Genomic DNA, 15,620 nt, shown 5'->3' on the forward strand with positions numbered 1-15,620 from the left:
GCCCAGCCGCGATCTCCTCTCCTTGGCCCCATGCCCAGGTGAGGTCAATAGTCTCCAGTGACTGCTCTCCAGTTTCTCCACGTCCTTCTTCACCTGGGGCCACTCCACACGTGGCTGCCCCTGCACGGGGTACCAACAGCTTCCCAGAGCCTGCTGACCACATTCCTGGGGCAAACCATGTATGGGGTGATGGTGTGTGACCACAGCCACCGCTGCCCCCTATTCAGCCTTGGGCCCCACCATCATCCACAGATCTTTTCCAGCAAGGCTTCTGCCCGGTCGTCACCTAGCCTCTACTGATGGACTTTTCACAAGATTTTGAGTTAGTTACGCTTAGGCCACCAGGCAAGTTTTACCCAGCATACAGCAGAGCAGGATCTCATCTTCCATTTTATTTCAAAGTTTAAAAGTTTGCTAAAAAAACCCCAACTTAGTACCAGTTACAAACATCTGTAAATGCTCAAAGACATCCAACAAAACCCCAACCACATGAAGAACACAGATCTCACGCCCAGGGCCCTCCTCTCCACGATCTCTGCACCTCCAAGGACTGGTGAGAGGAGGGAAAGGCCATGCTCTCAATCTGGAAGGGAAAAGAGCATATTCCTGCTGAAGAGACACTTGCAGAGAAAGACCATCTTGTCAGCAGCCCAGTGAGGAGCTGAAGGAAGCTCTAAACATTACCAGCAGAGAGGAGGGAGGATTCCAGCCCCTATCAGAGCCGAGGACAGTTAAACCACCACATCACCCATCAGTTCCCAACAGGAGAGCTGCCCAGGTTGCCTGCAGTGTCTGGAGACCACCATGCAAGCTGACAGTCCTCACTCTGGCTCTTGGCTGTACGTCCCAGTCCCGACAGGGAGGGTGGCTTGTTAAATCCCTTTCCAGCCACTTCACGGCTCCCACTAATGGCCCGGAGAACAGCCAGGAGGTGGTTTTAACTAGTCCAGCTGCCAAAAAAGGTCTCAAATACGGGGAAAGAGGCTCCTTTGGTCTCTGTGCAGCAGTTCCGGCAGTTCTTGTCCTCTTTGCCTGCCCAGGCAAGCTCTGACTTCTGCTTCAGGACCGAGTAGAGCTGAGACTCATACCCACTGTCCCTCACATTGACATGTGTCCTTTCGAGCAAGTCCCTGTCCACAGACTGAATCCTGCCATTCTGGGCACCCGTTAGTGTGGAGAGCAGCTGGACATCCCAGTCTGACTCGGAAGGACTTTCGCTGAAGTCATAATCAGCCTGTGTGTTACGTGGAAGAGGCTGAAGGAGCCCAGGGTATGGAGCCTGCTCTTTGCTGTGGCCTGGCAGGTCAGGTAGTTCGGGTGCTATTTTTTCTACTGCTCTGACACAGAGCGAGCAGCAACATCTGGCTTCAGCCACAGGCAGTTTTTGAGAGGGCAACCGGCCAGTAGCACAGCTGGTCTTGCTCATTGTGCTCTCCAGATCAGGACTATTCACATTTCTGCGCGTGCTTTCATTCCCGGCTCCGAGCTGCTTCCCTTGGGAACTCACGTTTGCTCTGCTCCAGCCACACTCGCTGACAGTGCTGCCTGCAGCAGCTTCTGTGGGATCAAAACCCACAGACACAGCTTCAAGGGAACCCGGCCGTGATGCAGGGTCCCCAGGGTTCCTGCACAGGCACAGGTCCAAACCAAGGGAACTACGAGGTCTGTTGGAGAGCTTTGCGCTCAGGAGCAAGCTGCCAGCCTCCACCACACCAGGCAACCCTGGCTCAGACATCTGTCCTGCACCCTGTCCACCCATCCCACCATCCACTGGGTTCGTCTGCTTACATGGAGAGAGGCTACCACCCAGCTCCAGCCTGGGCTTCTTTCCCACCTGGGTGCTCTGTCTGCAGGAGAGCTGGCGTTTCCTGGAGGCAGGCAGTGCTTGTGGAAGATGGCTGATGGATCCAAGCACTTGCTGTTTATGAGGTTCAGATGGAGAAGCAATTGCCTCTCCAACATGAACGGCTGCTACGCAAGTCCCCCAGCCCAGGTCAGGAGCCAAGCCCAAATCTGTATCCCCCACCGCAGATTCCTCCGTGGTGCCACGCGCAGCACAGACCCCTCTGGTGAGCCCTGCTCCAACAGGCAGTCCCAGAGAGCAGTTCTTTGACAACCCCCCTCCTTCTCCGGCATTACTGACCCAGTCCCTGGGCAGGCAAGGGGAGCACCCCTTGGTCTTCAGGCCACAATCACGCTCTGTATCAATTAACAGTTTCACGGCACCCTGCTCAGGCTGTTCCCTTTCCTTTCCCAGCTCTGCTGTCAGCATCTCAGTTCCTCCAGTAACTTGTGCTTGAGGCACCAAGTGTTCATCTGTCAGGCAGGACTGCGGCACCCTGAGAAGAACCATCAGTTAATGCTCACTCTCTCTAGGCCTAGCAACACCCTCCCCCAGCAAGATGAAGCATTTTCTGCAGTGCAGGGTGCTTGAAGCCCTTGCTCAGGAGGCAGTAAGAAATTTTAGACTAGTAAGACTCAGCAAACAGCGATACTGCTGCTGGCAGAGGAGATGGGCAGCACGAGGGATCTCTCAGCCTTCTCAACAGCCCAGGGCCTGGGCACAGGAGTGCTACCAGAGCAGCAGGGTTTGCGACAGACATGGGGACAGAAGACATGGGCTCAGCTGCCCTTTCTAGTTAAAGAGGCACTAGAAGTCCACGGGGAGTTCCCTGAAACAGAAAAGCCACAGAAACGCAAGAACATCTCCTGTGGTTCGTCTAAACCTTGCCTGGCATGCACCAGGTTGGTCCTGCAGCCAGCTGCAGCCCTCTGCTCCCTGATGGCTGATTCCGTGGCACGGGGCACAAGCTAGGGGCCAGTAGCAGCACCAAGACTCAGGCCCTGTTCCCACGAGCATGCCATGTGGCACCATGCTGCTTTTCGGCTCCAGGAGTTACCGGATTCGCAAAGACTTACTTGGCTGACTGCTCCACAAAGGTGTTGGTGAGCTGTGAGATGACATGATCCACAGGGGCGTACTGCAAGTCGTCCAGTGCAAACCGTTTGTGCTGGGGGCTCTGGAGATGCTGGAAGGTGGTAGAGGCCCTTTTAGCAACACTTACCCTTTCACAGGAGGGAAATCTGCAGTAACAGCCACTTTCCACAGCCTAACAGACTAGAGGGCAAACAGCCTTTTCACCAGATAGAGCCGTTGTTTGGAAGCGGATTTGGGAAACGTAGGCAACGCTGTTACCCCCGGTTGCTTACAGCGAGTATTCTGTTCCCATAGACACCTGCTGATGAGGAGGTTGTGTCTGTATCTAACAGCAGCCTACAGCTTTCCCCAGCAGCTAGTAAAAATGCAGACTCCAAATATGTACTGTCTATCACTAAAGGCTGGTCTCCGAAAGCCACATTGTTTAGCATCTTCCAGGAGATAAAAAACTTCTTCCCACCTTTTTAATCAGCCTGTGCCCCCCAACTACCATGGAATAGGCTTCCCACCTTACAGATCAGGTAACGGGATGATCCTTGAGACTCTCCTAGCCCCAGAGATGAGCATGTCATGCTCCAATCTTCAAAACCATTGTTTGTGCAGACCAGGAGGTCAGAGCACAGATATAATATGGCTTTCATCTATGAGGCTGATCCTACGAGATACCACGAAGGCTGTACGTATAGCAATCTACCTTCCTTCCAAAAGGGTTTGTACTGATAACAGACACATCATGATTAATGAAGCCGCTGAGTGGCCCCCATAACTTTTGCAAGAAACTAGCTCCCACGGGAGCCTTTACCTTCTGCAGCTCTTCAAAGGTCTCTTGGCAGCACTCACAAAATCCCCTCTTTTTCTTTGGCACAGTGACTGGTGTGGATCGGGGGCTCTTCTCCCCCTCGCTGCGCATCGGACAGCCCTCCACACCCCTGCAAGGTAACAGCAAAGATCTTCCCTGCCCTCACTCGACAGCGTCAGCAGGTACCCAGCTGCCTGCGTAAGGGCCAGGGAGGCAGTGCTGCCTTTGAGCTACAGCTGTTTAACCCACAGCAGGGCTCCTTTCACCCCCATCCAGAAGACAAGTGATTCTCTAAATCCCAGGCACCAGCAGGGCAGCAGTTAGCAGAGGAGTTGGGTTAAAAACTTGCACAGAAGGAGCTACAACCTACCCGGCTCTGCAAGAATTCGAGAGGCTTTTCAGAGGCTCAAATGGGCTGGAGCTGTTGGGCGCCAGGAAGTTCAGGTTGGGAAAAGTTTTGAACTGGTGATGGAAGGGTCGAAATTGCCTGAAAGCAGCAGATCAGGACATCAGACTTCTGGCAGAGATAACATGGTTAGAGAGCTGTCCCTCCCGCAGAGGGACTCAAGGGGCCATCTCATTTATGACGGGATACTGGCTATCGCTGTCCTTTCATTTGGCTGTTCCAGAGATTTCCCATTTCTCACTGGAAGTACTAAACCAAATTCCCAGTAACAGCACTGATGGGGGGGGATGTTTTGGGCAGAAGGCAGGCTTGGCTGCTCAGATAAAAATCCACCTTTTGCCCCCGAGGCACACCAGCAGCAGCCAGTGCAGTATTTTCAGCTACTCAGCAGCATGGGAAGGTTTTGATTCCCAGACCACATCTCTCTCTTCACACTTTATTGCATGCAGCATGTAAAACCTAATATTTAACTCTGCAGCTGCCTCAAATGTTGTCTTCAGAATAATTAATTAGTGCTCTGGATACCGTTAGAGTTACAGAGTTGTTAGAAATACCACAGAGATCAGATCCCCTTGTGCTGGATGCTGTAATCAAGTTACAGGCCCTGACCTCATGTGTTTCAATCTCTTTCCTCGTTTCAGAGGGCTCAAGCAGATTAAGTGACCCGCCGAGGATCACAAACGGAATCTGAGCAAGGAAGTAAACTCCGTTGTCAAGTCTCGTTTAACACCTTTCCCCCCCCCCCCGACATATGAGCCACCTAGATTGTTTCTCTAAACTCCTTTTGCCTCCCTCTAGGAGAGTGTCAACTTCCCAGTGTTTAACAGGGTCTTCAGAGAAGCCACACTCTGCCTGTGGACAGAATATTCACTGTCCCATCTGCAAATAAAACAGGTAAAGGATTCCCTCCCTGGAAGCCCCTGAGGTTTTAATATAGTTTGGCTGTGACGTTTAGAAAAAACCTTGTTTACCTGCTCTGGTCTTCAACCTTCAGAAAAGGGGGCTTCAATTTTCCTGCTAGAAAGAAAGCTGGTTAGAAGTTGCCCTGACCAAATTCCCTACTTATTCATTCATTCATTCCCCAACAGAATTGGGCTACAAAGCCAAGCTCATCAGTACTTCTGACACCTATGAATGCCAAGTGGATGGCTAATCACAGCCAAAACATCTCTTCGGGTAATCTACAACAGCCCTCACCTCCAGAGTATTCAGTAGGGTGACCAGACCCTAGAGGCAGCCCAACCGTGGAGCATCCAGCTAAGCCTCTTGCATCTTTAACGTCTACTCAGTCACATCAGCCAGTGGCCTAACCCTAAGCCTCCAATTCTGACTTGAATTGTAAAAAGTGTCACACATCCTCAACATAACATGTAATCAAGCACGAGAGACGAGTTTATAAGAAACAAATTGCAGCAGCAGTTGCACAAGCACAGAGCTCTGCATCAACCCTTCCAGCATCTTTTTCTCCCTTTACCTTTACAGAACAGCTCAGAGTTTAGAATGGCTCAGGCCAAGACAGTTAAGTCAAAGCAGGAAGAGTTGCTGGAGACAAACCAACAAGCTGCATAGCCAAGCTTGGCATGAGAACACTGCTAAAGAGCAGTATCTGGCCTTTGGTTGGTCCCTGAGGAGGGCAAACAGCAGCTGTGCTTCCTACAGAGGCGTAACATATATTAAGGGAGCAGAAGAAAGCCTCAGCAGTGCATTCAGGGAAAAGGTTTTCAGAGCCAGGCTGGAAGAAGAGGCTACCAGGTCCCTCCTGTCTCACAGGTATGTTCAACTTGCAAGCGATAACATTATGCTCAGCTTGGAAATCTGAGTACAGATCTGGTTAAGAAACAAAAGAACACCAAGGTATTCCCACAGGGTGTCTGCCTGACCCTGAAACCAAACCTCTCGTGCCTCCCTTATTGCCTCTGAAGGGCAAGGTGTTTTGTTTTCTTGTGACCCTGGCACTCTATGCTATTTTCTCCAAAGAAATTTTAACCTCATCCTCCAGAAAGGCTGAGTCCACCTGTCCTCACCAGTTAGTTCCTCGAGCCTCATCCTGAGCTTGCATCAAATGTGCTGTTACGTCACTAAAGTAGCTATTTAAGTACAGGATCAATTTTTCCATGTAAATGCTGCCAAATGCTTAGCACTTCTGAAAGCAAGGCCATGCTTAGGGCCCCAGATAAAACTCAGACTGGTGCGCAGGTCCTGAGCTCTCATGGTAGAGCGCTGAACAGTGACAAACGGTTCAGCTGTCACCACACGTCCCCAGGCAGGGTTCAGAGTGTGCTGCAACAAAGAGCTCTGAGCTTGCAGCAGACAATCTGCCTTATCCGACAGCTTTTCGAGCCTTTTTTCACCACCTTCCCCCCTAAACTGGAAAACAGTCTTCCAAGTGTCACACACAGAATCCAGGTTGGAGTTTGCTCTGAGATATTCCTGAGCGTTCACTCTCTGATGAGCAAAATCAAACAAATCACAAATTAACTTACGTCACTGGTGCCAATCTCAGTACCACAATTGGCTCTCATCTAATTGCAGATGAGAACCTGGTTTTTTCCCCCCTCCCTCCTCCTTTGGAAGTGCTGTCCCTAGACTGGCGTCTCAGCAGTACATTTCAGCCTAACAGAAGTGAGTGGGTTGTGAGGAACATGCTCTCCTCTGTAGGATGCGTTATTCTTCGAAACTTCGTTTGAGCCAGTGGATTCAACGTGCAGTGCCAGCAGCACAGTTCTCAGGTGCCTCGGGATTCTGTGAGCTGCGCTGTGAACGGTTTATGTGATTTTAAAAAAAACACTACCTGAAATCAAAGGCATAACATCCTCAGCTGTATTAGGAGGCTGCAGCTAGACTCAGACAAGGAGTTACAAAACCCGTTCAAGAGAAACTGCCTTAACAGTTGGCATATTTTGGATTGCTGAAGTTTCAGATGGACTTTCAAATTCTAAACGAGGCTTCTTCAAGCAGCTCCGCATCTGAGTGTAAATAGGAGCACAATTTCCAGGGCCTACCTTTGCGAATTTTTGATCCAGATGCAAGGCATTTTGCCTAAAGGAAAAAGTGACATATTTAGTATGGGAGCCAGCACAGGCAGAACTGTAATTACTGATCCCAGAGCAGTAAAGTGAGATTACAGCAGTCTCACCCACCACTTCAGAGCTCCTGCATCAGAGGCTATATCACCTTCTCCTGATGTTTTGTCTCCCAAGTTACCGAGAGTTACTTTAAATACAATATACCGTCTGCCACTCTCTGATCTTATGCCCTACCTTCTCACTGACATCTCCAATGTATTAAAAAATACTTCAGAAAGCCAGCGTACTAGCTGCATATGATCTTCGTTTTACCCTTAGTCCCTTACAAGTCAAAAATCAGTATTAGCTATGGTACAGATAAGGTTGATAACATACGGCTGCCTCGTTCTCATCTGGTTTTACCCCCACTTTATAAGAGGAAAAATTCTTTGAACTCTGACATCTCCATCAATAAACAGAAGCACCAGATTGCCCAATGTTGGATGAAAACCTAGGAGATCACCCTGCTTACTAGCCCAGTAGTACTAAAAGAGCTAGAACGATTGCTTAGAGCTACTGAGGGATCCTCAGCACCTCAAAATGGGCTGGAGTTAAGTCAGTTACCTCTGTCTTCTGGCACCGTTTCCTCGTTCCCGAGATGGCACGCAGCAGCTGTTGAGCATATGACAACATTTCTGTGCAGGTGGGATGTCAAAGAGCCATAGCTCAACAACAGAAGGTGAGCTGCTCCCCTCCACCATCCGCACCACGGAAAAGCACGTAGCGCCTGAGCCTGCCATCACCTGGCAGAGCATCACCACTACACAGTTAATTTGCCCAAGAAGCAGCCAAGAAAGAGTGCTTTGAGGGACGGTACCCCATTTTGCTCTTTAGCAGAGCTGGAGGCTGGCTTTAAGTCTCTGTAGAAATGAGACACTGTTAGGAATTTTGCAGCACACAGACCAGACCCTGACATTTGAAAGCCCTGACAGGCTTGCAACACTGCTGCGGTTCAGCAGAGCTGGCTGCTCAGGAACGTGTACTAGCAGCGGCTGCCTCCATCACACACCCAGACAAGCTCAGCCACGGCTGTATGTCACTGTCATTGGACACTGAGGAACCTTTTACTCCAGACCTATTATTAGAATCAGAGTTTCACCATCTGTCTTTCCTGTCACCCCCTCCCCATTCATCACCGAGACAGGAAGCGCCTTCCAGCACAGGTCCTCAAACATCAGTGCTTCCTAATTAAAAATGACCAAATCCTGCCATTACCATGATCTGTACTTCCAGGTCAATTAGTAAACATGGTCTTTTTGGAACAAATTAACGCACTGACCAAGCTATTTTCTAATATTACAGCTTCAGTATATTACAACATACTCAGTGTTTGCTATTGTAAGTGTGACAACAGCATGTTCTATGCACACAAGGAAATCTGTTTTTTGAAGGACAAACCTAGCTAGCCACGGCCAGGACAGCATCAGTTAAGTACCGGCTATTGCTCACAATTTCTTCCTTCTCCTGTACCACACTTGCTACATCACTTCTGCTCCACCTGTCCCAAAAATCACTAGTTACCAACAGTTAAATTTCAGCCTACAGAGAAGGATACCATCCACGTGCAAGATCTGGACTCCCCACAGGCGAGCGTTGGCGAGGATACTGCTGCCACTGCAGGTGTCCTGTACAAACAGAGAGGTTTGGCAAGGTATAGCTCAAAGCAGAGATGGCTGCGTGAGCACATGCAGCTCTAAATCTAGTTTAGAGAGATTTTTCATGTTGCCCAACTGACAGACCATTGCGTAGCTGTTATTAAAATCAGGACACAGCAGAAAAGGTTCAAACTCATGCTTTATGTACCCCAAATTAACAGTAGCATCTAGGTCAAATTTTTCATCCCTGCAACAGCATGAGCTTCTAAGTGGGCACTGAGATTCTTTTGGCCACTTGTGATATTAGTGAAAGGACTGCAGGGGAGCCTTTTGCCCCAGCTATGTTGCTTTAGCTCTTTCTAGGCTAAAAATTCATCTAACAATGGGTCTTGTGTTAATAATTCTCTGGTGTTGAGCACACAGATCACCAGTACAGGCCTTAGAAGTACTAACATGGACGGATGACACGGTTCTGTGAAGAATAGTGCCCAGGAGCACTGCACAATATTCTGCAGAGCCACAAGCAACTGTTTCATACCTTTACCAGTCCCAGAATTTGCTCCCTTCAGCAGGCAGGTGCTATGGAGAAGAGGCTGGCACTGGTTCTGCACTCTCAGCAGTACTTTGAGCACACCCAGCTAAAGAAAAGACCATCCACATGCTGCTCACCTGATTCTTCATGGCCTTCTGCAGCAGTTCCTTTCCCCTGCTGATCAGAGCCTGCAGAGAAAGAAGCCAAGTACTACATTAAAGCAAAGAGCTACCACGCAGCAGCAAGCTGAGGACAGCGTGGCTGTCCAGTAAGAATGATTTCTAGTGATACCCGCTCTCTGCTGGGGAGAAGAGTCTGGCCAAGACTTCATCTCAAAGACAGCAGGACTGAGCGTTTCCAGGGAATGCAAACCGCAGAGGTACCCATTAGGCCTCCACTAAGCAGCTGTTCAGCCAAGGCTCGGCTTTTATTGAACAGCAGTGAATATTCTAGAGCGAGCCAAGAGGAAGCAGCAACTTAGCTCGGAAACTCTGCCTGCCACATCCCAACTGCTGGCAGGGGTTAGCAACATCCTTGCTAGTCCTTCCTGGGAACGGGGTCTCATTTGCAAGCCAATGATTTCAGCAAATAGGTTAAGCTCTTTGTAAGACAAATGGATAGCACTGTGAGCAAGGACCAGGGAACAAACACTGAGTGCGTGAAACCCTGAGATCAGCCCAGGCTTCCCACCTGCAGGCAGTCCAGATCCAGCTGGCAGAGATCCCCGTGGCCTAGACAGGGGTAGTAGGCTCTCCCCACAGCCACAGCTTCCAGCAGACACCAGTGTTCAACGCAGGACACTGGAGGAAGCTTTGGCCACAAGCACTACTGACCAGAAAGCCCAACTCTGACAGGGTGAATAGGACCTAGAGAAATCCCTTCATGCAAGCTGCCCTTGTAGACATCCTCCCAGGTTACAATGGCCTTGCCCTACCCGTGTCCGTGAGCATGCATCCAGAACCTGCACTGGTTTTATCTTGTCTACATTTCTCTGGATTTTCTAGACACACCTCTGCATCAGGACAGATTGCCTATTCTGTTGGGAAGCCAGCCAAGCCCTCTATTTCCACTGCCATTTGAGTAGATATTCTTTATTTACTAGCTCAAAGCTGTGATATGCACATTTGAGTGGACAATGATACACAGACATGAGGAACATCAGTACAAACATCGGTACAGATTGTTTCCACCAGACCAGCGGAAAAAACTGCACAACGTATTTGCACAGGACAGGAACAACTTTACTTTTCAACACGGGTCTCAGGTTCTACTCTATAGATCACTTGGGCCAAACTTTGAGGTGGCCTAAACCTTTATAGCTCTTACAGTGTCTAGTGGCTTCTGCTGAGGTCTGGTATGGTTCCCTTTGGAGGCAGAAGGCATTGGGCTCGTGGCTTTTGCATCGTCTGAAGTTATGTTGCTCCGCTTCTCAGTCCGAGTCCTGGCTTTGTCTCGTTTGGCTTCTTTGTTGCTGGAAACCACATAGCTGACTTCTTTGCTTAGGAAGCTTTCAGTCACCTGCAGCAAGAGACAGAACAGAGCAGCTCTGAAACCATCCAACAACTCTGAGCTGAAAGAGTCCTGCTAAGAAAGAACTACTGCCTTTAGCTTAATTCCACACACAGATAAGGGGCAGCTGAAAGTACTCATCTCTACAAGTAGTTCCTTCTTTCAGTGCTTACTGCTGTCTCACGGAAGGAGAGGCGATCCTATGATGTGCAGAGAGCGCACACCCTAGAGCTTCACTACAAGTAATCACCAGAACCGTCAGATTGAGACTTCCACAGCGCTGTCTACCATTATCCACTCAAACAACGGTTTCAGAAAAAAAAGCAGTAGGTGAGAAAATAGCCCTGGATATCATGCACCAACGTGGAAGAGCTCTGTTTTCAGGAGAACAGAATACATTTTAGCAAAAGAAAGTAGAAAGTGAAGAGCTGGGACAAGCAGCTGCACACAGAACAGGACAGCAGGGAACTAGAAAGCCAAAACACACACATGCCTTTGCATAGAAGTTAGAAGTCTGAGGAAGAGGAGGAAAACCAAAATTTGGGATACTAACAGCAGGCTTATCAGAAACTCTCAGCAGAAGGCAGACAGCCTTGGTGCACTAACAGAGGTATGAAGCCCACAGGAAGACAAAGATCTGAGCAATCCGAAATAGCGGCTGCTGAACAAGCCAGTTCTGCTGCGTTACAGAATCCCTGCGGATCGAGATCCTGCACTCAGCTGTGTGAAGTGCCACAAGCGACACTGCAGGCTGCCCTGCAATGGTGACTTGTGTTACGGGAGATCAAGGGGGCTGCGAGCACAGAATCGTGTAAATCAAAATCTCCCCATCCAAGTAATGCTCCAGGGTGTTACCACCCCTACGTCAAGGCTAAGTTCAAGATATCACATGCAAGTCCAAGGCCATAAGACGCCCTTAACTTGGTCCTGAATGCACAGGGCCTGGATGTGGGTATTACTATTGAAGAGCTGTTTTACAGATGGTGGCCATGGTGCACTTGAATTCAGTATCTCCACAGGAGCAAGAGTTATGAGAACCCCACTCCCATTTCAGAGAGGGAAGTGACCCAAGACAATGCCTGATGAGAGGCTAGAGGCACAATCAAAAGGCTAAAATTCTTTCCAAGTAGTGTGGCAAACTACGTAAATAACTGACTTCTGGGAGCAAGCGATTCTCAGACTTGAAGACGTACAGCTAAGTAAGACATGCTACGAGAAGGAGAGCTGAGTGTTGGTGGTGCATCCAGGGGAGGACAGAAAGAAATCAGCAAGTTCAGCATGAAGGTGTGACTTAAAAAAAAAGGGGAAAAAAGTGTAAGTCAGCTTCCCCACATGTCTCTACAGCCAACACGTGATCCTGGCAGCAATGACAAGAGCTAAATGAGTATTTTACACCTGTGTGTAGTATTGAAGGACTTGAGGATGTTTTGGGGTAGACGTGGCTCAAACAGAGAGATTAAACAGTTTGAAACCAAACAGTAACAACTATTAACACCAAACTGTACTTAAGAGTCATAAGGAAAGTGAAAGATGAAACAGATGGACAATACGCTGCTGGGCACAGCCCCTGTCCTCAGTTCCAGCCTGGGTGACTGAAGTGATGCTACTTTTTGAAGGGTCTTGGGAGAAGATATAAAGAATTGATGAGCAATATCAACATCAAGGAAATCCGGAGAGGCCCTGAAGAATGCCATATGAATCCACCCAAACAACAGTTTCAGAGGGGGAAGAATCCAGGTGGCTTCTCTGGGAAAGCCATGAGAAAAGCACACAGCTACATGACAAAAGAGACTTGTCTGGTGTTACCCTACTTTATCCTATGTTGAATTCTAGGAAGCATTTGGAAGTCCCACAACTTCTCTAAAAAATTAAGCCGCCACAGGCTGTTGTGTGGGATGAGGGGGAACCAGACAACCAGTTACCACCACCCAGAAGGTGCTCCCCATGACCAGGCAACCAGTTACCACTGACTGGAAGATGCTCCCATCACTCGGTAACCAGTTAGCACCTACTGAAAGGCGCTCCCATCACTCGGTAACCAGTTAGCACCTACTGAAAGGCGCTCCCATCACTCGGTAACCAGTTAGCACCTACTGAAAGGCGCTCCCATCACTCGGTAACCAGTTAGCACCTACTGAAAGGCACTCCCATCACCATACAACCAGCTACCACCACCTGGGAGGTACCGCCATGGCCAGGCAACCAGTTGCCATCGACTGGAAGGCCCTCCCAGGACCCGGCTACCAGTTGCCATCGACTGGAAGGCCCTCCCAGGACCCGGCTACCAGTTGCCATCGACTGGAAGGCCCTCCCAGGACCCGGCTACCAGTTGCCATCGACTGGAAGGCCCTCCCAGGACCCGGCTACCAGTTGCCATCGACTGGAAGGCCCTCCCAGGACCCGGCTACCAGTTGCCATCGACTGGAAGGCCCTCCCAGGACCCGGCTACCAGTTGCCATCGACTGGAAGGCCCTCCCAGGACCCGGCTACCAGTTGCCATCGACTGGAAGGCCCTCCCAGGACCCGGCTACCAGTTGCCATCGACTGGAAGGCCCTCCCACGACCTGGCTACCAGTTGCCCCTGACTGGAAGGCCCTCCCACGACCTGGCTACCAGTTGCCATCGACTGGAAGGCCCTCCCAGGACCCGGCTACCAGTTGCCATCGACTGGAAGGCCCTCCCAGGACCCGGCTACCAGTTGCCATCGACTGGAAGGCCCTCCCAGGACCCGGCTACCAGTTGCCATCGACTGGAAGGCCCTCCCAGGACCCGGCTACCAGTTGCCATCGACTGGAAGGCCCTCCCAGGACCCGGCTACCAGTTGCCATCGACTGGAAGGCCCTCCCAGGACCCGGCTACCAGTTGCCATCGACTGGAAGGCCCTCCCAGGACCCGGCTACCAGTTGCCATCGACTGGAAGGCCCTCCCAGGACCCGGCTACCAGTTGCCATCGACTGGAAGGCCCTCCCAGCACCCGGCTACCAGTTGCCATCGACTGGAAGGCCCTCCCAGCACCCGGCTACCAGTTGCCATCGACTGGAAGGCCCTCCCAGCACCCGGCTACCAGTTGCCATCGACTGGAAGGCCCTCCCAGCACCCGGCTACCAGTTGCCATCGACTGGAAGGCCCTCCCAGCACCCGGCTACCAGTTGCCATCGACTGGAAGGCCCTCCCAGCACCCGGCTACCAGTTGCCATCGACTGGAAGGCCCTCCCAGCACCCGGCTACCAGTTGCCATCGACTGGAAGGCCCTCCCAGCACCCGGCTACCAGTTGCCATCGACTGGAAGGCCCTCCCAGCACCCGGCTACCAGTTGCCATCGACTGGAAGGCCCTCCCAGCACCCGGCTACCAGTTGCCATCGACTGGAAGGCCCTCCCAGCACCCGGCTACCAGTTGCCATCGACTGGAAGGCCCTCCCAGCACCCGGCTACCAGTTGCCATCGACTGGAAGGCCCTCCCAGCACCCGGCTACCAGTTGCCATCGACTGGAAGGCCCTCCCAGCACCCGGCTACCAGTTGCCATCGACTGGAAGGCCCTCCCAGCACCCGGCTACCAGTTGCCATCGACTGGAAGGCCCTCCCAGCACCCGGCTACCAGTTGCCATCGACTGGAAGGCCCTCCCAGCACCCGGCTACCAGTTGCCATCGACTGGAAGGCCCTCCCAGCACCCGGCTACCAGTTGCCATCGACTGGAAGGCCCTCCCAGCACCCGGCTACCAGTTGCCATCGACTGGAAGGCCCTCCCAGCACCCGGCTACCAGTTGCCATCGACTGGAAGGCCCTCCCAGCACCCGGCTACCAGTTGCCATCGACTGGAAGGCCCTCCCAGCACCCGGCTACCAGTTGCCATCGACTGGAAGGCGCTCCCAGCACCCGGCTACCAGTTGCCATAGACTGGAAGGCCCTCCCAGCACCTGGCTACCAGTTGCCCCTGACTGGAAGGGCCTCCCACCACCTGGCTACCAGTTGCCATCTACTGGAAGGCGCTCCCAGCACCCGGCTACCAGTTGCCATCGACTGGAAAGCCCTCCCAGCACCTGGCTACCAGCCACCCCTGACTGGAAGGCCCTCCTAGGACCTGGCTACCAGTTGCCATCGACTGAAGGCCCTCCCAGCGCCTGGCTACCAGTTGCCATCAACTGGAAGGCCCTCCCAGCACCCGGCTACCAGTTGCCATCGACTGGAAGGCCCTCCCAGCACCCGGCTACCAGTTGCCATCAACTGAAGGCCCTCCCAGCACCTGGCTACCAGTCGCCCCTGACTGGAAGGCCCTCCCAGGGCCAGGCAGCCAGTTGCCACCGCCCCGAGGCAGGGGCAAGGATGCAGCTGGTCCCAGGCAGACTCGGGTGGGCCCACGGTGCCCCGTGAGGGTCGGGAAGAGCCCGCAGCGGGGCGATGGGGTGCAGCGAGGGGAGGGAAGCGGCAGACAACGGAGGGCGGCCTCCTTCCCCGGGGGGGCCCCCGGCTGTGAGGTGAGGCCCACCGGGAAGGGGAGCTGGGTAGAGGCGTTACAATGTCAAATCAACACCGGGAGCAACCAGGAAAATAGGAAACCATGAAAATAGAGCAGAGAGAGAGACGGAGCGAGAAGAGAGGCGGGGCCGCCTCAGCCCTCCGGTCACCCGGCACAGGCGGCCCCGGGCGCCGCCGCGGCCGCTCACCCCACCGAGGCGCCGGATGGCCTCCGCCAGCTCCCGCGCGCTCCGCCCGCTCGGCAGGTCGAGGTAGAAGGACTTCCCGCGGAGAGGCCGGGGGGCGGCCGCGCCCGCCATG

At 52.1% G+C, this 15,620-nt stretch overlaps 1 protein-coding gene across 1 annotated transcript; it reads right to left on the reverse strand.

Annotated features, from left to right (window-relative positions):
* Positions 1-834: 834 nt before the first annotated feature.
* On the reverse strand, positions 835-15,619 carry DBF4B (DBF4 zinc finger B). Its single transcript, XM_059830596.1, has 11 exons — positions 15,509-15,619; positions 10,662-10,853; positions 9,473-9,523; positions 8,764-8,833; positions 7,773-7,843; positions 7,146-7,182; positions 5,115-5,157; positions 4,108-4,224; positions 3,741-3,867; positions 2,920-3,029; positions 835-2,339 (listed from the first exon to the last, which is right to left on the reverse strand). Exons 1-11 carry the CDS (start codon positions 15,617-15,619, stop codon positions 938-940), a joined length of 2,331 nt encoding a protein of 776 aa, XP_059686579.1. The 3' UTR covers positions 835-937.
* Position 15,620: the final 1 nt, after the last annotated feature.

This window comes from Gavia stellata, chromosome 28, assembly GCF_030936135.1.
Source record: "Gavia stellata isolate bGavSte3 chromosome 28, bGavSte3.hap2, whole genome shotgun sequence".
NCBI classification, from domain to species: Eukaryota; Metazoa; Chordata; class Aves; order Gaviiformes; family Gaviidae; genus Gavia; species Gavia stellata.